Source organism: Nilaparvata lugens, chromosome 2, assembly GCF_014356525.2.
Source record: "Nilaparvata lugens isolate BPH chromosome 2, ASM1435652v1, whole genome shotgun sequence".
In the NCBI taxonomy this organism is placed as follows: domain Eukaryota; kingdom Metazoa; phylum Arthropoda; class Insecta; order Hemiptera; family Delphacidae; genus Nilaparvata; species Nilaparvata lugens.
The window spans coordinates 28,338,198-28,363,428 of NC_052505.1; the positions used below are offsets into that span (position 1 = coordinate 28,338,198).

General features: G+C 37.0%; 2 protein-coding genes across 2 annotated transcripts in view; both read right to left on the minus strand.

Moving 5' to 3' along the window:
* LOC111059461 (indole-3-acetaldehyde oxidase) overlaps positions 1-12,828 on the minus strand; it is a 36,612-nt gene extending 23,784 nt beyond the window's left edge. The window contains exons 1-4 of the mRNA XM_039420964.1: positions 12,755-12,828; positions 12,342-12,472; positions 11,410-11,497; positions 10,324-10,485 (exon numbers count right to left, since the gene is read on the minus strand). Of these exons, the coding sequence (XP_039276898.1) occupies positions 10,324-10,485; positions 11,410-11,497; positions 12,342-12,415 (324 nt within the window). The 5' untranslated portion in view covers positions 12,416-12,472; positions 12,755-12,828. The remainder of the gene's footprint in view (positions 1-10,323; positions 10,486-11,409; positions 11,498-12,341; positions 12,473-12,754) is intronic.
* Positions 12,829-23,622: 10,794 nt separating this feature from the next.
* LOC111048124 (indole-3-acetaldehyde oxidase) overlaps positions 23,623-25,231 on the minus strand; it is a 171,343-nt gene continuing 169,734 nt past the window's right edge. Inside the window, exon 21 of the mRNA XM_039420956.1 lies at positions 23,623-23,834. Coding sequence (XP_039276890.1) covers positions 23,652-23,834 — 183 coding nt within the window. The 3' untranslated portion in view covers positions 23,623-23,651. The remainder of the gene's footprint in view (positions 23,835-25,231) is intronic.

Sequence of the window (25,231 nt, forward strand, 5' to 3'; positions counted from 1 at the left end):
GCTCAGGCCCTTTGACTCGTGCCAAAAACCGCTCCCAGACCGAGCGCAGGTGAGGCCGAGACATGGCCTCGCGAGGCAGAGCGAGACATGACAAGCACACCGTGTACACTCTTGCCATCGCCTGCTCTCGTCTTGTCTCGGCGAGAGTGTACTGCTACCATTATAAATTGTCACGATGTATTTTTTGACTAATGAGGGAAATTGATTTTAGAGCTAGTTTTGTCGACACTCGGTAATCTTGTTATAAGATCTGGTTGTGCAACAAGCGGTACAGGCACTGGGCTACTGCTCAGCTATGCCAAGCATCCTTATCTTCTTCCACTTGGCTGCTAAGGGAGGCTCGCCAAGTAGAAGAGAAATCAGTCTAGCATAGACAGTCGGTCGAGAACTATTGAAGGAGACAGGACACGGCCAGATAGTGAGTGCAGCTCGTGACCAGAATTTACTCTTACTCCTTTCACTACTTCAAATTGCGCCTTCTATTGACTGGAATTAATAGAAGATGCTGAAAGCTCCAAGATACAATGCTGGAAGCTCCAAGATACAACACTCACAAGAAGGTGAGTCCCGTACAACAAATTCTGCGACTTGTAGCAGTCAACCTGCCTGATTCAACCAGTGGTGACAAGTTAGGTTTTGGGCTAAAACCTGACTGGACCCAGGAACATCACGAAGAGGACCAGGAATAGCAAGAGGGTCTCGAGTAAAGCTTGGGAAGGACTTTCTCGACCCCGAGACATCAATCCTGGCTGCAGGAGACAGCTGGTGACCAAGCGGTTAGACTCGGTGACCACCAGTGATGCCCGGTTCCAGGACCCTTCTACCTTCCTACTTCCATCGGGAATAGCAAGAGGACCTCGAGTAAGGCTTAGGAAGGCCTTTCTCGACCCCGAGACATCGATCCTGGCTGCAGGAGACAGCCGGTGACCAAGCGGTTAGACTCGGTGACCACCAGTGATGCCCGGTTCCAGGACCCTTCTACCTTCCTACTTCCATCGGGAATAGTAAGAGGACCTCGAGTAAGGCTTGGGAAGGCCTTTCTCGACCCCAAGATACTGATCCTGGCCCCAGGAGATAGCCGGTTCCCGAGTTGAGGGACCCGGTGACCAGCTGTGATGCCCGGTTCCAGAGCTCTTCTAACTTCCTACTTTCATCGGGTATAGCAAGAGGACCTCGAGTAAGGCTTGGGAAGGCCTTGCTTGACCCCGAGACACCGATCCTGAGAGCCAGAAGCAAACGGTACCCTAGGTGAGGGACCCGGTGACCAGCCATGACGCCCAGTTCCGAGGCTCTTCTACCTTGCTAGTTCCAACTGGATTAGCAAAAGAACCTCGAGTAAGGTTTGGGAACGCCTTTCTCAACCCCAAGACGCCAGTCCTGATAGCCCAAAACAGCCGGTGCCCGAGGTGAGGGACCCGGTGACCAGCCATGACACCCGGTCCCAGGACTCCTTGCTAATTCCATCAGGAATAGCAAAAGGATATCCAGTGACAATTGGGAATGCTTCTCCCGTCCCGGAGACCATACTCACGGAAGACACCAGATTGTTCCTACTCCTATCTCTCCTCGCCCAACCCTGTCAGGCAGTGCTAAAGCACGGCCCCTCTTTCCTAAAAGAGGGAATCACTTCAATAAAATAGTGTATATTTGAGAGTTCTGCACATCTCCTCACCCCCCTCCACCACCCCAGCCACATTGTCGGCCATTTAGGCCACGCCCCCTGGCTTCCTATTGGTTGGGGGCGTGTCCAAACAGGCGGCAGAGAGAAGGCAAGCTCATAGACGACTATGTTGAGGAGCTGCTAATGCTGATGAGAAGAAGAGGTTGTTTTTCCGAGAGGAGCCAGGTACAGAGATTGTACAAAAATCTTTTACCACACTACAAGCTCTACATCAGGGAGGCTGAAGTGTATACCATCAACAACTTGCTACACTTAGTGAGACAATATGAATGAAGAACAGACCAAGCCTCGACAGGAGACAACTATTACACAGCGCCGGAGTGAACAACCTCCAGAGGGCCCCTTGTGTTGGCAGTGCAAGAAGGTGGGACACTGGAGATCAGAGTGTCTGGAGATTTCACTCTGCTCAAAGTGCGGGATGCCATGACCAAATTGTTCCTGTGAGAGAGAGCAGAAGAAGACTTCTGATAAAACAGCTGTGGTGAAAACGAGGCTTCAAATCCAGCTGGAGCTGGAGCTCCAGGATGACAGCCGTCTCTTCACTACAGTGGAAATAGCAGACAGACATTATAGTGCTCTTCTCGACACCGGAACATAGTCTAACTATATTAGCTCTAAAGCTTTTAATAGTTTGGAAACATTGAAACGAGAGCCTGTGCACCGCAGTGCTGTTTTGGCTAATGGAGCAGCCACTCGTCTAATTGGTTGTGTTATAATCAACCTGGAATTTGGCTGAATCACCGTACCAACAACACTCACCATAATGGAAGGGCTTTCTCCAGATATTCTGCTTGGTATGGAGTTTCTTTGTGAGCACCAGGTGAAAATCGACCCATATTCCTGGTCAGTGAAATGGGATCCTCATTTCGTCGCAGAGCACACTGGAGTCGTTGATTCCACTCCAAAAGTGGGAAAAGCAGTTGTCAACTCGAGGCTGGCTACTGTTAAGACCCAGCCTGACATGTGGAGGTTGAGGAAAACACCTGGAATCATTCCTGTGAGGAAGAAGGAGGAAGGAGTGTCACCTGTCCTCGGGTGCTAATCAGCTTGCCGCGAAGTTGGCGCCGGAATTTTCTGGCCTCTATGAGGTCGAGAAATTGTTGAGTGCCGGTAAGAGGTTTACTGTGCACGAGGAAGGCATCAAGCTCCAGCCACAACTGCCCGAGGATGAGGAAGAGAATGGAGATGGAGAAGATGCGGAAAAAACGGATGGAATTTGAGCGGATGGACAGCAGAAGGCCGAGCGAGTCTTTAGAGCAGTGGTCGCCAAACAGTCGATCGCGAGCTACCGGTAGCTCGTGGGGTAGTTTTTGGTAGCTCACAGAAATGCTTGTGCAGAAGAATGTCGTCCAGTTTGAATATAAACACTTTCCCAGTCTGAAAAAAATCAATGACGAGAAAATCCTCCACAGCACCGCAGCAATAACCAAGAATAAGTTACAATTCTTTCAGACTTGTAAGAAGTAAGACTATGAGACAACAGTTTGATCAACAATTTTAAGATTTTAAAAGCATATCAAATTATGGTGCAATTTATCAACTCTCTTATGTAGAGATCTATGCAGAAGATTTTGAAGCTTGTGTTGTACAACATATTGGTGGAGATCAGGCTTCAGTTGAAATGGAATTTTTGGATTTTGAAAATGATCTGTCTCTCAGATCACTTTCTAAAACTGGAAATATTTGGCCTCAAGTCCCCAAAGAAAAATATCCAAATATTTTTCAAGTTGCATTGATGTTGAAAGCTATGTTTAGCTCTACTTACTTGTGTGAAGCATCTTTTTCAAGTATGAAATTCATGAAAAATCGATATAGGAACAGACTGACTGAACATTTGGACAACTGCATCAGAATGGCGGCTACAACATATACTCCAAACATCAAGACAATACTTGATGACCAAAAAGAGTTCGACTGCTCTCATTGAAATGTACATTTCAACTTTTGTTATACTTTTTTCTATGAGATAAGTACATTTCAATAAAAGATACTTTCTTCATTCTAATATTCGTTGGTAGCTCACTAGAAGATTTATAAATGCTATTCTAGCTCACAGGCTCATAAGTTTGGCGACCATTGCTATAGAGGGTCACTGCCTATCCATAGGATGGGACACCAGAGAGGTGTCACGCACCGCCAATAAGGAGGTAAGAGGCGAGAAGGGGTGAATAACATAAAGAGTTCAATCATATCACAGCTGTAGAGCAATTTCTGATTGATATATATTATCCCATTTAAAATGAGGAAATTTGAATTTTGTTATCAAAGACAAAATTGCATAGAAATTGAAGAAAATTTATTCAGAATTATAAGCACAAATTTATTAGCCGAATTTGGAAAATTATTTGCATTAGCACAATTTCGAAAATAATGAGATTTTAAAAGACTGACTTATATTATTGTTGTTGAAAGAAATTCGTCAATAGTATATTAAAAGAAAAAGAAGGAAACAGCATATTCCATTCAATTTTTCCTATAAAATAGAGTTTTATTTAATCTAAATGGCAACTCAACCATTACAGTTTAATTAGTATAATCAGTCATAGCTAGAGCACTGGCTGAATTAGATGGAAAAATTATTGTTGACAAATTAATGCGTTTCTTTTAATCTGAAGGAAAGCCCAATAATTTCAGTTTGAAATTCATAACAATTATGTTGTGTCCAAGTATGTGTGATCAACAAAATTGACTAGTTAATAACAGCTAAAGTCGATTCCAACTAGACTGTTGTTGCCAAGCACGGGTTAACAAGCAAAATCAAATTTGTAGTAGCTTGTTTTCTATTTGCCATAAATAGTTGATGGCAGAATGAGTGGATAGAGAATATTAGAAAATATTATAGATTAGTATGATCTGAATAATATTTTAGCCATGAGGTAATGGTTATAATAATTGAAATCATTTAATGAAACTGGTGGTAATTGCTTTAATCCGTTGTAAAGTATTACGATGCAGTTAATTAACAGATGTTATTATACTGTGGGATAAAAGTGAATTACGTTGCAATTAATTATTCATGTGGAATGAATAAATTGCGTTTGATTGTGAGTCGAGATGTACTACAATCGGGGGTTATTAGCTTCAGATTATGATTTAAATTTTCTAATATTCCACTTGAAGATAGAGTCGGAGGACTTACTGTGAATTGGAATAAAATCATTATTATTTCAATTGGAAGTAGCATGTTGGATCGAAAAGTTACTTTTGCTGTGCTGTGAAGATAAGATAGACATTATCTCAACTGCTATCGCTAAGCTAGTAGCCTGTGGAAGAGAATTACTTTCTCCTTTTCAATAACAATTCCATTTATAAAATTGAACTATCGAGAATTTTAGTTTGCCGGATTCTCTGCTATTATAGAGTCAGTCTGAGTTTGATCGTGCTATTGTTAGTTTTGGAACTAGATCACGTCTCGAGAGTGAATCTAATTTTTACTCAGCCTACCATCATGAGTTATTATTGACGGCATATCTCTCTCTTATTATATATTATATTCTATTATATTATATTATTATTATTTATTATATATCTATAGAAGGCTAAGCCCCGACAGACTGAAATCACACCACAGCCCAAACTACTGAGCCTAAAAACTTGAAATTTTGCACAATTGTTTATGGTAGCCTGAAAACATCCACTAAGGGAGGATTATGTTTGACGCATCATACGTCTGAACTACTGGACTGATTAACTTGAAATTTTGCATATAGATTCCAAGGATGGTTATAGGCCTATTTTTAATTCTTCAAATTTTCATTACGTCAAATTTTCAGTTTGTCAACTTTTAAAATAGATCCTTCCGGAGCACGGGTTTCTGCTAGTTAATACATACACCTATTATTATTTGCGCTAATTACTGTAATTATTTTTCTTGCAGATATTTTTCGGAAAATTAATATTCAGTGTGATTTATTCAACAGCTGTTGCCTTGTGTGGATAGTTACTTTGAAAAAGTAAATAGAATAGAATAGAATAAGTTTTAATGTAACCGCTTCTGAGGTCTTCAGAAGCATTACCTCCGTCACAATGTACAGCAAATGTCACACATACAATACAATAATTGGAAATATACTATTCTAAAAGAACTACAATATCATGATATATTAATATCATGTCCAAACAAAGAAAGATATTAAAAAATATATATATATATATATATTCAAATATAAGATAATATAATGCAGTCACACAAATAAAAACGAACAAAAAGAAATGAAAAGTAGCAGTAGCTGATACAGTATTTACTTAATGTAGGTACCTCAACATAATATTAATAATTTTACAAAGTCCTAGCCAGTTCATAGAACTCCTGGAAAGTGTAAATGGGGTTACTGATTAGGAATATCTTCAGCCTCTGCGATTTGGCAAACCTCTAAATTGTTCAGAGAGCATATTAAAAAGCTTCACACCAATGAATAGAAATGTTTTTTGCGTGCTAGAATACTCGTAGCGGCTGGTGATCAAATTATTCCTGCCTCTAGTCTGATGCTCATGGGATACTCCCTGCTCAACAAAACCATTCAAATTCTCCCTCACATAGGTCAGACACTGAAGAACAAAAATAGAGGGAAATGTCAGTATTTCTAATTCTTTGGAGCTCTCTTTGCATTGAGCGCGTTTCGGCTGACCACAAATAAGCCTGATTGCCTTTCTTTGGATACGAAATAGTTTTGAGCTATATGCCTTTGACCCCCACAGTACAGCACCATAAGACAGGTGTGACTGAATGTGAGCAAAGTAAACTACCTTTAGAACATCAACACTGACACAAGTCCTTAACTTTCTTAATATAAATATTCCTCTATTAAGCTTTCCAGCGGTTTTATCAATGTGCCTGGACCAACTCAAACAGTTGTCCAGAGTGAATCCCAGAAATTTGGCTTCCTTTTCCGCATCTACCACCAGCAGTCTCCTATTATAATTGAATCTCAAATCTTGAACCTTGTTGGAGTTCACACACAGCAAGTTTGAGTTGCACCACCTCTCAATTGACTGAGTAACCTCTTGTGCAGCAACATTCAGGGAAGCCTCTGTTGGCGTGCTCAGAAACACACAAAGATCATCAGCAAAAAGATAACTCTTAGCTGGAGGGTCAACTATAGTTGGGAGGTCATTAATGTAGATTAGGAATAGTATTGGACCTAATATTGACCCCTGAGGAACCCCATGAGAGACAGGCAAGTACTGAGATTCTGATCCATTGAATGCAACTTTCTGAAAACGATTGCTGAGATATGATTCAATCATCCTTATGGATCTGGACTGAAACCCATAGAATAAGAGTTTATCTAGTAGGAGGTTGTGAGAATTAAGATTTATTTCGGGGTAAAATAAATCTTGAAGTGAGAAAGAGAGATAGAGCATAAATGTTCATTGTTTGTGAATTAATTAGCAGATGTTATCTGTTATAATAAACACACTGTCATTCATATCCAATGGACGATTATTCTGAAAAAGTTAATACTGTGATTGACTTCATAATGGAAATGAACTGTGAGAAGTGGAATACTGAGTTGAGATTTATAGTTCCGATTCTATTATTGTGATAGAGTGAAAAGGATATGATCCTTATATCAGGTCGAAGTTAAATTATTATTATTTCGACTAAATTTAATTGTGATATAAAATCTAAATATGTTGAGTAACATCACAACTAGTGGCTTCATGTCAACCAAATAATTCAACATTCTAAATCATATTGTGATTCATATGTGAAATCATATAGTGCGAGAGCACGGTGTTCCTATGCTGTGCACAAGCACGGCGAAGTAGGGCAGTGCGAGAGCACGGCCACCCGCAGGGCGAAAGCCCGACCATAGCAGTGCGCGAGCACGGCCCCTCACAGGGCGAAAATCCTCGCGCCTAGCAGTGCGAGAGCACGGTGTTCCTATGCAGTGTGGAAGCACGGCGAAGTAGGGCAGTGCGAGAGCACGGCCACCCACAGGGCGAAAGCCCGGCCATAGCAGTGCGCGAGCACGGCCCCTCACAGGGCGAAAATTCTCGCGCTTAGCAGTGCGAGAGCAAGGCGTTCCTATGCAGTGTGGAAGCACGGCGCTAACGAGCGGGGCGAAAATCCTCGTGCCTAGCAGTGCGAGAGCACGGTGTTCCTATGCAGTGCGGAAGCACGGCGCAACTCAGCAGTTCCGCTCCAATAGGATCGAGCCACGGCGGACGTTGCCGGGAAACGTGGCCAGACATCCTACTGCTATTCTCCATGACAATGCAGCTGCATTGTCACCGGTTGGTGAAGATCCAACCTGGCGCCCAGATGATAGTACAGTATCACATGACCGTCAGAGATGCGACAGCATGTTTGGGGACATATGTCCATTGTACACCCTTCTCATCCCGACCCCCCTTTTCCTTCCCATTTACACCCCCCCCTTCCCTTATTAGGAACAGTATGTCACTATATATTTCGTGACTAATGAGGGAAATTGATTTTAGAGCTAATTTTGTCAATGCTCGGTAATCTTGTTATAAGATCTCGTTGTGCAATGAGCGGTACAGGCACTGGGCTACTGCTCAGCTATGCTGCGCACCCTTATCTTCTTCCAATCGGCTGCCAAGGGAGGCTCGCCGAGTAGAAGAGAGAGCAGTCTAGCACAGACAGTTGGTCGAGAACTATTGAAGGAGGCAGGACGCCCAGAGAGTGAGTGCAGCTCGTGACCAGAATCTACTCTTACTCCTTCGACTACTTCAAATCGCGTCTTCCATTAACTGGAGTTAATAAAAGACGCTGAATCTCCAAGTTAGATACAACACTCGAAAGAAGGCAAGTCCTGTACGACAACTTTTGCGACTTCTAGCAGCCAACCTGCCTGATTCGACCAGTGGCAACAAGTTAGGTTTGGGGTTAAAACCTGACTGGACTCAGGAAAATCACGAAGAGGACCAGGAAGAGCAAGAAGACCTCGAGTAAGGCTTGAGAAGGCCTTTCTCGACCCTGAGACATCGATCCAAGCTGCAGGAGACAGCCGGTGACCGAGCTGTTGGACTCGGTGACCGTCAGTGACGCCCGGTTCCAGGAATCTTCTATCTTGCTAGTTCCATCGGGAATAGCAAGAGGACCTCGAATAAGGCTTAGGAAGGCCTTTCTCGACCCTGAGACGTCGATCCAAGCTGCAGGAGACAGCCGGTGACCGAGCTGTTGGACTCCGTGCCACCAGTGATGCCCGGTTCCAGGGCTCTTCTATCTTGCTAATTCCATCAGGAATAGCAAGAGGACCTCGACTAAGGCTTGGGAAGCCTTTCTCGACCCTGAGACATCGATCCTGGCTGCAGGAGACAGCTGGTGACCGAGCTGTTGGACTCGGTGACCGTCAGTGACGCCCGGTTCCAGGAATCTTCTACATTTCTACCTCCATCGGGAATAGCAAGAAGACCTTGTGTAAGGCTTGGGAAAGCCTTTCTCGACCCCGAGACATCGATCCTGGCCGCAGGAGATAGCCGATTCCTGATGTGAGGGACCCAGTGATCAGCCGTGACGCCCGGTTCCAGGGCTCTTCTACCTTTCTACTTTCATCGGGAATAGCAAGAGGACCTCGAGTAAGGCTTGAGAAGGCCTTGCTCGACCCCGTGACATCGATCCTGGGAACCAGAAACGCCCGGTACCCGAAGTGAGGGACCCGGTGACCAGCCGCGACGCACAGTTCCAAGGCTCTTCTACCTTGCTAGTTCCAACTGGAATAGCAAAAGGACCTCGAATAAGGCTTGGGAAGGCCTTGCTCGAACCCGAGGCATCGATCCTGAGAGCCAGAAAAACCCGCTACCCGAGGTGAGGGACCCGGTGACCAGCCGCGACACTCGGTTCCAGGGCTCTTCTACCTCGCTACTTTCATCGGGAATAGCAAGAGGACCTCGAGTAAGGCTTGGGAACGCATTTCTCGACCCCAAGACGCCACTCCTGATAGCCAGAAACAGCCGGTGCCCGAGGTGAGGGACCCGTTGACCAGCCACGACGCCCGGTCCCAGGGCTCTTGTACCTTGCTAATTCCATCGGGAATGGCAAGAAGACATCCAGTGACAATTGGGAACGCTTCTCCCGTCCCGGTGACCATACTCACGGAAGACACCAGATTGTTCCTACTCCTATCTCTCCCCGCCCAACCCTGTTAGGCAGTGCGAAAGCACAGCCCCTCTTTCCTAAAAGAGGGAATCACTTCAACAAGCTACTCAAGGCCCTGTTCCAACCCCCGACTCGAACGAGGGTGGTTGACAGACACCACACCAAGCCTCCCGTCCCCTGCTGCAGCCCACCCCAGACGCCGACTGAGTCTAGCTGGCCAAAAGCGACACTGGGAATTCTAGTAGAAGAAGGTGTGGGCCAAAATCTACTCAGAAAATAATGTAATAGTAATACCAATGCTTGCTTTTATTTCAACCAATGTTGACAGTTCGAAGAGAATCTTACTATGTAACTATATAGTATGGGCAGAGAAAACTTACACATAAGATTGTTTAGCCTATTGTATAGGCTATTTATCATTTATAATAGCAATGCATCTCATTCCCACTCAACCAATGTTAATAGTTTGAAATGGATCTCTCTATCCTACCATGGTATATTCCTTATAAATTACATTTCATTCAGTCAATGCTGACATTTTATTAAAGTTAATGTCCCTGTATTATCAACTCACCCAGGTTCGGTCAGTAAGCAGTTTGCCAGTATCCGGATCGAAAACAATCTGCTCAGTGAGATAGTAGCCGAGACCCATGACGTAGGCACCTTCAATCTGTCCGATGTCAACTTGTGGATTCAAACTTTTTCCGGCGTCTTCCAGGATGTCGCAGCGTATTATCTGTTGAAATAAATACATTTATTAACACTTAAATATATTCACAAATAAATACATTTTGAAATCTTGAGCTGCCTTGAGCATTTGAATCTAGGTTTCAATTTTCACATCAATCCAATTTATTCCCACATAAGAATACAAGTTTGTACAGAATAAACTAGTTACAATAAAATTATATAAAGATGAATTACATTATCATCATTTTAAAATTGTTACAATATTGGAAAAAGTTATCCCCCAATAAGACAAAACGTTTTGCACCAACCAAAAGACTATAAGGTTTTGTACCAATATCAACTCATTTTAGTGGATTATGGACAACATTTATTGTGTTTTTATTTCATATCATATTTTGTTGAGCCTACAAAATGAGGCACTCAACAGTGCTTGAAAATGAATGTATAAAAGTATATTTATTAATAAAAATACAAATCTAAGTACCCTTTTTAAAACTGTTTACTCACAACATGTTTCGGCTATATGATGCCATTATCAAGTGATTGTAACATGTAAAACATGTAGGCAAAACATGTTGTGAGTAAACAATTTTAAAAATAAATGGACTTCTATTTTTATTTTTATTCAAGAGTTGCCCTAAAGCAGAAAAAAGACAAAAATATATCTACTATAGTTGTATTCAAGATTCAAGCATACACAACTATAATTATAATAGAAGGATGATTATGATATTAGTCATCGTTACAGGTCATTAAGTTGTATCAATGTATTATTAAGTTGGATACATTGTATTCTAGGTACCTTGAGTTGTATATTACATCTTATAGCCTATAGAGTAAAGACGATATACCGTATGTGTTTATTAGGTATGTAATATTTTTACATTGTTTTTGACATTCCAATGTAAAATAATAAGTACCTATAATGAGTATATTTTCTCTTCTTTGATGAAACTTGAAGAAAACCCACCTGTTTCTCACCAGTCAGAACATCAATCTCAATTTCCACCACACAAGCTGCATTCACATCATAGTTTGGTATGTCCCCCGATTTGTATCTACAGAAAAACGAATATATTCCATCTAATATTTTTCCAAGATGATATGCTTTCACAATTATACACAAATTCAAATTCTTTTCAAAGCTATAATAGCCTCACATGCTAGATAATTGCTGAAGCACTGCTTGCCAATGAATTTCTGCTCTGTTTTTACGAAATTTCTAATTCATTGGCAGATTTTAAAAGTGTGAACACTCCTATAAAAACGAATAATTATATTATTTCTCTGCTAAGCTGAACAGAAATTCATGATTGAAAAGAAGACACAGTACCGGTAGTTAAAGACCCGATAGTTGAATACAATATGAGATAAAAATATCTATATTAGAGTGCTGCGAGTTGAGGTTATTTTAGTTCCTTTAAGTTAACATACATAAGTTCAATTTAAAAGAAAATTAAAGACCTACTCCTTAAGTGAAAGTCTTTGAATTACCAATATAACATAAATAACCAATATAATATGGTTAAAAAATATCTGAAATAACAGAATCATTCATCTAAACAATTTTTGCGCATTATCTTTGCTGAATCAAGTGGAAGAAAATTCCAGTCAACTATTGAAGATAGTGGAGGCCATAAAGAGGTCTTCACAGTTTTCAGCGTAAAAATGGACACGACCCATCTCAACGATATTATTTTTTTTTTGTGCAAGCGTGAGTTAAATTGCATATTCTGAAAATATTATTTTTGTCAATAAATTATTCAAAAATAGTGGAGGTGCTGTTTATTATTCAGACGATCGTTTCACGAGGCAGATATTAAAATGATAATGATAATCTAGTATCAACTAATACAAATATTATTACTAATAGTATTGTATTATAGTGCATTATCTACGTACAAGCAGCTGGCATGTAAATCAACGTGTTTGATGGTAGCCGCATGAACCACCTCTTCCCACGTAGCGTCTGGCATTTCAGCCCTTATTGGCTCCAATCTCTTATTTATTTCTTCACAGGCCACTTTGGTCGCCTACAGTTAACAAAATATCTATATTGAAAATATATAAGATATCTATTATGTAAAAAAAAAATATTATTGAAGTGCTGACTGTTATTTTTCTGATGCATTATTGTAATGCTTGAGTTTCATTACCAATAAATACTATAAACGAAGAGCTATAAGTAGTAGTTCAGTGATAAAATCTCATTAAAAAAAGGGATATTATATAATGAACAAAAATTATGGATGCACATAAATAATATAGAATGTAAACTTAGAGCAAAAAAAACGTTTGATTTGGTCTAACACTACCTGCTTCCACAACTGAAAAATATTGGATTGAACTGAAACAAGTTGAATTGTATTTTTTTTTCAAATCAAGTATCTTTATAGTAAGGTACAGTGCGAGCCTTAATCGCATCCGGACTTATTGAAACAAGTCAATGTGTAGCCTACTGCAGAGGCGGTTTGTCCATACGGTCAATTGGTCAATGACCCTCTTACCAAAATCACAGATGAAAGAAACACTACCAGATAATATGACGGGTCGAGATAGTTCTAGACGAGTAACAGAGATAGCGCCAGCATCGGAACCTTAGTTCTAGACGGTGCAATCAGTAGCGCTAGTGAGGGAAACTTAGTTACTGATGAAAGCGCCTGGAGCGCTATAGTGATGTCCACGTTATAACGGCAATGTTTCATTATCAATAGTATTGTTATCCTTGTCTATCATTCAACAAAGCAGATAGCTTTTTCCCGCTTTGTTCTGTTGCCAGATCGTCTTAAAACAATGTATAATTAATAGTAAACAATATATTTCATCTTAATAATTAAGATTATAATAAGGTTTTCATCAAGATTGGATTATTGTTGAGATAAAATATTATTTAGATAATATATTAGATTATTGTAATAAGTGTGAATGATAGATAAGAAGTAACTCAATTTGTATATTGAATCAACATCAATATTATGTTACTAGGTAACCAGGGATACTACAATAAGATGATAATAAATCTCAATAATTTAGTTAATTGATGCAATATTAACTCTTTTTTGTAGTTTAAAATAAACAATTGTATTTTATCAAGCCAGAAATTATATTTCTCAATAATTTTATAATGAATATCCATAATTATTATGAAAATAATATAATTTACTATCATTAAAATATAACTTATATATATTTATATAGGGTATATATATTATTATTATTATATTTTATTAAGCAAGAAATTATATTTTTCAGTTATTTCATAATGAATTTCCATAATTATTATTAAAATTCATCATATAATTTTTGAAAATTATAATTTCTTGCTTAATAAAATATAATTTATTATTTTAGATGAGAATAAAGACTTAATATTGTATCAATAAAGTGGTATCAGCTACTGCCATTGAAATCATTGACAAGACAGAGGCAACCTTGTTCTCCTATTACTGCCATTATAATGTGAACCTAACTATGGTGTCAAGAACTTAGTTACTGATGGAAGCAGCTAGAGTGCTAGCTTTAACTTATCCAAACCAAAGTCTATAAATACAGGTCATGACACAATCCTGTGATGCATTGCAAAATCGCCATTTTATGGGGTTCAAGTTCACCAATTTTCAAATTTAACAGCTGTTATCATTAAGACCGCCATAAATACCCCATAAAATGGCTGCTCCATAAGGAACACGAGTATCATGACCTGTATTTATAGACCTTGATCCAAACATGGCCATCTATAGTGTAACTTGTGTATGGTCATGATCTAAAGCATTAAAAACTAAAGAATATTAAAGGTGAAGCACAAATAATAAGATGTAGCACGAAAATAATAATACAAGTTTTATTCGGAATAATACAGTTTTATTATTCAATTACATACTCAATTTTCAGGTCAAATATTTTTTATTCAAACTGAGTTTTATACTTTTAAAATTTCAAAATTTCATCATGTGTCTGATTATCATGTATAGTGATATTGAAGATATTCATAAACATTAATTTGATAGGCTTTTCAAGTGATTGAATAATTATACAATAGTAATAAATTGTTGTTTTATTGCTACTAACTGTTCAAATAAATTTATAATAATTATTGTTATCTTATCTTGAATATTATCTTATATAAAAAATAGATTTTAAATTTTAAATGAAAAGAGATATCAATTAATTTTTTTTTCATTAACAATTTTCAATAATCTATGGATCTAGTGTAATTGTCCACAAATAAATTGATCATTTCTTACTTTTGCATAGATATCAATTTTTCTGTTATATCGTAATGTAGATTTAGAAACACATATCAAAAAGTATCAAATTGTAAATTTTTCTAGAGCTTGGAGCTTTTGGAATGTGATGAATGAAAATTTTTTATGTACAGTAGGCCTATGGAGCAGCTGATAAAATCTCATCAAGATGAAACTCCACTTTTCCATATTGGTCTGGTCAATACAGACATGAAAAAAGGGGATATGCTTGCAATGTAAATATTTTGTAGTTTTAATTTCTATTGTGTTATTAAGAATAATTTTTAAGTTAATAACCAAATTTTATTCAAATCTGAGCATATTTTGAAATACTTCAATTGGAACTTCAAAATATAGTCAAGGATGTGCAGAATTTTCTCTTTTTCTCACTCTAGTCGACAATACTTTTGATTCCAATATCATTAGAAAGTTACAATTCATTGAAGAAATGACGATTTTATTATTTTCATTATTTTCCTACTTTACTGTTAGTTTAGAGCTTTTTAGAGCTGGTCCGATGCATCATAGAAACTCGTGATTGATTCTAAACTGTGGATAATAGGGGTGGGTATCGATACATCAACAAACAAACATCGATGTTTACTGTTTGATGTTTCACTTATCGATGGTTTTACCTAGACATTGGTCATCCAATGTTTTTCCCAACTAAAAAGTAAAAACAATTCTAATTTTTTTCTAATGTAATTTAAGTTTTTTTTTTGTTTGAAGAGCATTATCTTGTGAGCAATAAGCAATAGTAACAGAATATAATAATTATTTTTGTCATATTTAGTGTAGTATTCTGATTAGTATTTTTCGTGAATATACATGCATGTAGATCACTCTTGTGAAAGATCTCGCATAAGTTTTGACTTCCTGCAGATTGTTGTTTTTATTTTTCAATCAGGCACTCTGTATTTTTATGTGAGGCTGTTGGATACTCTTGAAGATTTACATTACTTATGTGGCCCGTGTCAAGGTTAGATACTTATTCAGAATTTGATAAGAGGTTGGATTCTTCCTCTCTCAGGAAGAAAGAGTTCTCTCTTATTACAATTATTTCTTCAACATGCGTTTAACACCAATTAATCTAGCTCTGGAAAAGAGGTCCTCGTGTTGTAAGGAGTGCAGATATCCATACAAAAAAACTTGATCCATTTCCATTTCCTAATAGAGAAATCTATCAGGTATTGAATAAATACGATATGAGTATCAATGATTGCTAAAGTTAGCTTAGGGTGGAATTTCAAGACCGAATCTTCGAGGATATCTCGAGAGGTTTCTGACTAAAATATGAAGATGACAAATCTTGTGAACTAGAATTGATGTACGTATCTTTCTAGTCACAACCTGTTCACATAGTCACCACTATGTCCAAAATTCATGTAGTTCTTTGCTTTGCAGCTGTGTGACGCTGGTAGTCTCTCAAACTGTGCCGTTCATACACTATCACCCCAACAAAACAGTAAAAATTGACAATAATCGACAGTAATCAGCTTGAGATAACAAAAGTTGCGACATAAATTCCCTATACCATGGGATATCTACTTACGCTATTGTTTCTCTATGATAGTATCCATAAAAACGTAGGACGATACGATGTTTATTGTTTGATTATGTTCATTATTATCATGTTCTTAAAATCTAGAGTACACACACATAAACATAATTTTTGCACTGTTAAAATGAGTGTTCTATAATCATAAAAAAACATCTTAATTGGACACTTGGACAGGATGAGTGGATCAATAATCGTATATTGAATAGTATTCATCCATCTGAATAATACTACATAATCTTATATTTATATTATTAGCTCTTTTTCTAGCTCTGCAAAGATCTGACTGTTATCTGATTGTTTAACAATGTAGAAATATAGTTGATTGAGGAAATATTCAATCTCAATTATGGTAATCTATTATTAATTTATTTGAATTATTGAATTTATCTATTTTGAAATTTATTTTATTGGATAAAATACAATTGACTATCATTAACAAGAATAAATGATTAATGATAATAATTGATTATACTGGTATCAATGATATCTTATATGGAAAAGGCAGTAGCAAGGCAGAGAATTGGCCAATATGTTCTCATTCTCCACTATCTTTATTAAGGTGGACCTGACTATAGCAACACAACAGATACTAGAGAAACTCTCGATATGAAATTACGTTAAATCTAAATAATGCTAAGAAAGTACTCAAAAGCGTAATATATTTCTCTTTGGCTCAATCCAGAAGAACTTTGGCTCAATCCATGGAGAACCTGTTCATTGATATGAACGAGTTTGTATTTATTTACAAGTTTGAACGAGTTGTATTTACATTTTTAAAGTACAAATCTATGCCTGAAATATTCTTAAATCTCAACATTAAAACTTACAAATTTTTTAAAATCCTCAACTTTTCAGTAGATCGAGCTCTTAAACTATTGGATATCCACTTACAATGTTTGTGAATCAAAATTTTAAACAGCAAATTCAAAATGAATTTTGAATTTTTGGTACAACTTGTACAAACTGCTGCTTCGCAATCAACAATTCTCTGTGTTACTGCCGACAATTTTTCCAAAACTCTTGTTTTGTGAGCAATCTTTGGGAATTTTTTTTTGAAAACTTCAAAGGCTACATTGCAAATTTGCAGAATTGTTTCGGTTGGTGATAACAGCCCAGTAGTCGTATCAACCTTCAAATTTGAAAATGTTCTGTTAAAAATAAGAATTTCTTTTCTGCTAGAAAGTTTTGAGTCAGCTTGACTCAGAATTTCTAAGCAGTTAGAACATTTGAACTTCTTGTGATATTTCATCACCAAGTAGCCCACAAAATAAACTTGTGAGCACTCCTCCAGAGTGACATCATCAGTTGGAGATACTCTTATCAATGTATCTTCACTACTTGATGTCGAACTTTCTGATCTGAGACTTGGTTGTGGAGAAGGTGGTGGATTCGCTTTCGACTGCTCACTAACTTCACTAATCTCCAATAAAACATCATAGTCTGGATCATAGCTTGTGCTCCTTGGAGGCTCCAGTATTTGTTGGAGGGTCAAAATTTTCAATGTTGCCCTGAGGATTCTTACACTTGGATTCCGGTTGAACCCTCCTCTCTGACGGATTGAGGAAAACAGATTTTCGAGAGGGTCCTGATTTAAACGTGATGTAAGAATAAAATTGCATTTTTCGCTTTCCAGAAGCTGCAGGAAGGAAGTAATAGTTATTATAAACCCATCAAAACATGGCGGTCTTGAGGATCTGGCATTAATTTTTTTTAAATTTGTAAATAGAACCAGGGCTTCATTGAAAAGTGCAATAATTTTTGGGTTTTGTTTGCTTAATGCACAGTTGTCGGGATTTTTTGAAAAAAGTGTTCGGCTATTCATAGCATCGAACAAGGCATTGATTTTTTGTAGGAAATTTGCAGTTTCTAGAGCAGTTGATGTTGTCAATTGGCCAGTTGCAATGGCAGTTTTGAGCGCTGCTGCAGTTGTGTGACTAAAAATTTGAGCTGCAAGAGAGACAGACATCTTCTGGAAGTTGTTGGGTGAGATGTGAGCTGAGGACAGTTGATGAGCAGCTCTCGTAGTCCCACTCTGTCTCTCAAGCTCAAACAGCTTCACAATATCATCAAATGAGACCCTCCTCTCCTCATATATGAAATCATGAGATAGTAAATTGTTTCTCAATGACTTCAAAAGGTGAGGAGGATCATATATTGCAAAAATCTTATCTCCTTTGCCATTCAAGAAATATGGGGCCTCCTTAGATACTCCCAATTCCTTCAAGGCCCTCGTATTAGTTGTAGATTGGTCGCAGACAATGGCCTTCACTGCAAGACCAATATTTTCAAGACTTGAAATGCAACATTTTATTGATGATGATGAGTCGCTCCCATTCAAACCTTTTTCCGACACAAAATAGCCAATGGGAAGTTTCCATTGATAATATAACCCTCTAATCATGAAAACACTTGCCTGTTTGGCTATTTTGTTCGATCGCCCAAGCCTGCCTAAATCCTGGAATCCCTCAATAATATCATAGACAGGAGAATATTCGAGGCATTGTTTGATTGACATGTCATCAAACATCAATACACAAGCCTTCTCCATGTCTGACATGGTGTCAACTTTTATCTTAATTTTTTCAAAAAGATTTTTGTTGAAACCTGTGGAATGACATTTTTTCGAAGAAAGCCACATTCTAATTGTCGATTCACCGGGAAGAATCATTATTTTGCGGAAGTATCTATAAGTAGATGGTGAACGCAAAAATATGCTAATGGCCAATCTCTTCTCTTCTTTTTTCCATGGTTGCCTCTCTTTATGGTTTTGCATTCCAAAGAGAATTGAAAATTCCTTTGATTTAAATTTTTGAAAAGTTTTATTTTTTGACAATTTCTGTCTTAGCAATTGTCTTTTCAAACTTGAGATTTCAGTTTGTTGTCTTTCAATAACTTTCATGTAAGACTCCTTCTGAAATTTGGTTGGGGTGGTAAAAAGTGATCTTCTGACATCCGTCCCTTGTGTTGGGGAAGCACTCTCTATCCAGTTGTGTACTGAGGGAGACATCTGAATAGAAAAATTTGCGGAAGAAGTGCTCACCGATGGAGATGGTAGAAGCTCAGATTTTTTTGCTGGATATTTCTTTGGTGACGCCAATGTTATGTTGAAATGAGGAGAAGCTGGACTAGATGAGTGAATGGTTGTGGATGGGCCCGGAGCACTGTCAGAGCCACAATAGACTTGCGGAAAGGCACCTGAAAAATTAACAACATTGTCGTAATTGTGATATTACGGTAATTTCATTCAATCATTGAGAGAGTGTATAAGATCGAAAGAGCGAGTAGAATACTGTCAGTCAAGATGAGGGAGTTATTCTTTACTGAATTATTCAATTACTTTCAGCAATAATTGTAAGCACATTACAATTATCATTATAGTCATACAACCAGGGAGTAAATTAATTACTCCATTAACCATTAATTAATTGTTGCAATTCAACTAAAAATCTTTATCCTGTCAATAATATTATTATTATTGGATTTTCCCCGACTTCCTTTCCGATCGGCGATTGTTCAATCAAGCCGTGAATGTGTGTATATTAATAATTTATGAATGGAGTAGTTATATCAACTGAGGCCATTTTCAAGACTGTGTAAAACAAGATTCGGCAAAGTATTCTTGATATGTTACTTTTAGGATACTTTTGTTTTGAACGAATTTCAAAAAAGTAAGCCTCTGTTAATGCATCCTATAAAAGGAGCTTAGTTTTATACCTTGTACCTCAATCAGTCATCTTCTATCTTTTTTTTGCAATTGAGAGTTTATGACCTTAAAAAAATAAACAAAATTTATTTTAAGAATAAAGAACGTTTGTATCTGAAAAAGCGTTGATAATCGTTGATAAAAATGACCGCATGGTTGCTAATTTTCCTTTACTGCCTCCTTCTATATAGTACTTTGAGTAGCTGTGATTCAAGTTGCTTCGGTATATTTGTTACAAGATTAATTATTAGTAATAATGAATTCCATCTCAAATATATTTTATTCGCCTAGAGACAGTTCTTTGTCATGAAGAAAAAACCTAATATGAATGTATGAATGAATATTATACCACCATTTTGTTGTTATATCTATTGAAATTATTTTGTTGGATGAAGCTTATTATTTGTTTTTTATCACATAGGTAGTAGATAACATTTTTTAGCAAGATTCTTATCAATAAATTCGATAAAAAATATTTTGAGTAAGAGAGAAAATGGTCAAATTTGCAAACTAAAACATTCCCTCAGTTCTTCACAATTTTCACTATATCATTAGGAATGAGGGTTGAATCAAAGGTTATTAGGTAGGTGCCTTGTACAAAAAGCAAGAATGGCTTTTGAAAGGTTCAACACCCTGAAGTCTATTGTATGCCACATGTTGAGTGATGGGATAGTCCGTGCCAGCTTTTCACGGTTCATTGGGAGACCTATTCTGTATTAAATGAATTCTTAACACTAGAACTTTGATGTTGCCTATCTTTTACAAATTGATGCCACCCAATTCATGAGGGAGTTGAAAAAATGGTTAGCAACCTAGCTAGAAATACAAAAGCCTCTTCTGAAATCCAAGGTCCTAAAGGAAATGTGCACGCTCATCTATTGTTTTTAATAGTTTTATTTATAGTAGGGGGACAAGTTCAGCCTACACAAGTCTACCTTTTTTGAGAGAGAACTTCCAGATAAAAATGAGAAGGGAGGAAAGGCGACTACAGGTTTATTATGATAAAAGAGTCGAATTTACAAAAACGTCAGCCTCCCTTTTGTTATCTGTCCCAAGGTTTGGTCACGTTGGGCACTTGTATCTACTCCTACATTTATGCAATTTTCCACTTTCACAATTAAACAGGTGAACATAAGTCGGCGTGTTTCATGTGAACAACACAAAATTCCTTTGAAAAATCATTGTTGAATATTGATGATACCGATATAATAATTGATATAATGATATACGCCTGTTTGCGTTGTATCATTCAAACACCTGGAGAGGGATTTTTTACACCGTATGTCTGCTGCTGTGTGCGTAAAGAAAACTAGGAGAGCAGAGAGGCTCTTTGACAAACTCTATCTCCATAGTAATTAGGCCTATATATTACAAAAAATGTCTAACTTGGAAGTAGACTTGGACTTTCACAATTAGAATGTAATTCTATATCTAAAGTTAATCGCGATGAATAATAGGTTTTTATTATTTGGCTACAGTACCATGTTGATAATCGTTTTCAGAAATGATCATCGTATGCGTGTGAATGTCTTGTATTCATGTTTTCTTTCTCCCTTACCAATTCAGCTGAAGATAGTAATTCCATATAATTATAGTATGTATATAAACTTAAACTGTATAACACTTTACTCCATTGAAACATATACTAATATGTATTACTGTATACTGTATTATATTGCCATTGACTCAGCAGACAAAACAAGGAAACAATATGACACAATACTTCACATCCAAACAAAACCTAACTCGCACTCTCTCAGACACTCGCTTTCTCTCTCTTCCCACCCCTGAGTTTGGAGAAGCTGTGATAGAGAAACGTATTTGACGAGTGATAGTTTCAAGCTTTCTCCCCTAACTCTCCTACATTCACTACCTACATCCCAGAATAATAAGAAGAAAGCGAAAAAAATAAGAAAAAGAGGACGAAAAAGAAGAAGAAGAAGAAAAAGCAGATGAGGAAGAAGACGAAGAAGAAAAAGAAGATGGAGAAGAAGGAAAATGTGAAAAAAGAAATAGAAGTATAAAGAGAAGAAGAAGGAGAAGCAGAAGAAAGAGAAGCAGCATAAGAAGAAAAAAAAAGAAGAAAAATGAGAAGAAGAAGAAGAAGAAGAAGAAGAAGAAGAAGAAGAAGAAAAGAAGAAGAAGAAAAGAAGAAGAAGAAGAGAAGAAGAAGAAGAAGAAGAAGAAGAAGAAGAAGGAGAAGAAGAAAAAGAATGAGAAGAAGAAGAAGAAGAAGAAAAATGAGAAGAAGAGAAATAGCCTACATACAGTGAACCGCGATATAATATACCCCGTTCCCCGTTATAGTTCACTCCCTGTTAAAGTAGACTACATTTTTTACTGCAGTCCCTTGAAACATCCATATTTAGCTGAATGTTAGATTAGACTCCTACAAAGTAAATTATTTTTGCTTAGAGTATTATTGTTTTACATACCTCTCATGAGACGTCCACTGGGTAAAATATCCTGCTGTTGGAAATGCTGCTCGCATATCTCCTTTTTACCAAGTGATTTTGGTGATAATTCTATCAGTTCTGGATTCCCTGAGAAATTGAAAACATATTTGGGATAAAAATTGTATTTTATTTAATGAGAAATCACTTAGAACTTTGATTAGCTACTTCAAACCAATGTCAACATGATGCTATTACTTTTATCTAAACACATGATCGACTTCTATTTTCTTTTCTGAATAGAAAGTTTTATCAATTATTACAATCAATTGAGTTTCTCAATGTTTAAGGAATATTACTATTCTAGGGCCAGGTTGCACAAACACATTATGCAATTTGACCGTGATTAGGTGCCGATTAATGACGTCGCCTGCTTCTCTAGATGGCTCCAGTATATAGCATTCAACTGTAATTTTATCTTATTTCATGCAACAGGGATAAGTAAATCTTTCAAGTACAATACCGCATTTCAACATGTTTGTGCCAACGATGCTTTTATTAAAAATCTATAAGGAAAACGTCTGAAAAAATTAGAAACTTGTGAAATGTATGTTATCTCCTTATCCAAAAGTTGAAAATTGTCTTTCAACTTTGAAAAATGAAGTACTATTCATGAATATTGTTCAATATCTAGGCTATATTCTACATTGAATTGATTAATAAATACTGAATAAAAATGAAACTCACCTGAGTTGTTCACCCAGATCTTTGCTGTGTCAGTATCCCGGGGAAAGGAGAACATTTTCAATCCTTTAACTTTTGCACGACTGTTGGAACATTTCCTAAATGCGCATCTATTTCCCGACATGATTTTCTATTTTATTTTAATTAAACTAGTTACTATAATAATTATTCAAAGTAGGTATGTTCAAATTCTGGGAAGCCTACATAATTAAAGTTAATAAATCTTTGAAAATCAATGACTAAGCTATAATAACTAGAATAACTTTCAATTGAATTTAAAATATAATTTATTTGATTTAAATTTAAAAATTTTCATAATCTTATTCAGAATTTAAGTATTTTCATAACAAAATTCTCATTAAAAATAACTACAGTACTTTTAAAATATTTATAATAAATATTTTTATTTATAAATTATTTAGTATTTAAAAATAACTACTCAACTTGATTCTACAATAGTCAATATCCTAGGGACAACTATCAATAGAGCTCTATTCTCGGCAAAAATAGCCCAAAAATGAAAAAAAATTAAGAAAACTGTCAATATAGCCTAATACTTTGAAATAATTAAAATATCGAGCATTCTCTCACCTTTGTATTCAAACCTTGACCACACTCAACTCCTCCGTGAAATATAACCACGGATCCATCCTCACCAAATATTGATATATGCGAGTGGAAACGTCCATAGAAAAAAATCGGGTATCTCAATGGTATCAAAGACATGCCCCGTTTTCGCCATCTGTTTGACTGTAGAGACAAACATAATATTAACTTCATTCAACAATTCTAATTTCAATTCTATTTAAAAATGCCCATAATTGCAATAAATTTCACCTGTTGAAATTTATTGTAAAATCACTGTAATAGGATAACTGCAATTTCAAACAATGGTTTTTAGATGAGAGAGTGCTTTGAGATGTCTGGATTGATACCTGATACCGGTACTTGATCAATTGGAGAAATTCAGTAATTTATATTTCAATTCGAACTCATAAGGCTAATGAGATAAATCTTGCTCCATATAATGCAATGGGATAGGAAAAGATGCAAATCTCGACACAATATAGCCGCCAAAGCAATCGGTCAATAGAGAACAAGACTCTTTGAACAATAAATTTTCACTATTGTATGCTTTCCTTTAATTGTTATACATTTGTAGGGATAAAATCCTAGATCTTTATGTAAAATACGCCTTACTGGCCGATCACTGATGTTCAGTTCAGAAGAATGTCTCCTAGCAGATCGATTACATTTACTGTAGGAATACGGAGTTGTATATGGCTTGCCGAACTCTTTCCACATTTTGTGGAGTGCGCACAGTGCGATGAGCCCCTGGTGGTCGTTTATTCATTACTGTTCCTACTAGATGAAATGATTTTACCCAACGTAAAATGGTGTTACGAGCGGGTACATTGTAATTTCTCGCAAGATTGAAATGACGCGAAACTCTCGCTTCACTGCATTGATATTCTCATTATTACGCACAAAACTGTCGTAAGTAAACACACGATGTTGCACATTCCACGAATCCATGATTTCATGATCCATGACAAAAACAATGTCTAGGAAAAATGGTATGATTACCGAACACATGTTCACTTCAGCTGGCCCAATCCGATTACCCAGATCAGGATACTATCTGTTCTAAAAACATCCATCCTTCCTGCCGCACCCAGTAGCTGCTTAGTGTTTGGGGTGGAATCTTCAATTATCCACAGTAGATCCATTTGACAAAGAAATGTTAAGAGAATGTCTAGACAATTTTTGACTCTCTAACTTTATTGAAACTAGCTAGGAGGTGAACACATGAAAAAAGCTCATCTTCAACCCCTTTGCTAAAAAGGTGTGGAACCGCTAAGTTGGCACTTATTATTGTTTCGAAATAGAAGATTTCAAGCCAGACACTAAAGCTGCTATAAAAAGAATGAAGGAAAGCAAATGATAGTGAAATAATACATCAAATTGATGAAAATTCAATGCTTTTCCAACATCACTTATGATTTGAATTTTATTATTTCGATACATTGTTGGAGAGTTTCAATCCCTCAAACTGCAATAAGTTGGATGAAAACCTGTACACTTTTAAGAGCAGATATCGTATAAGTTATTGAAGATATCACAAAACTCTACTAGACAAAACTTGT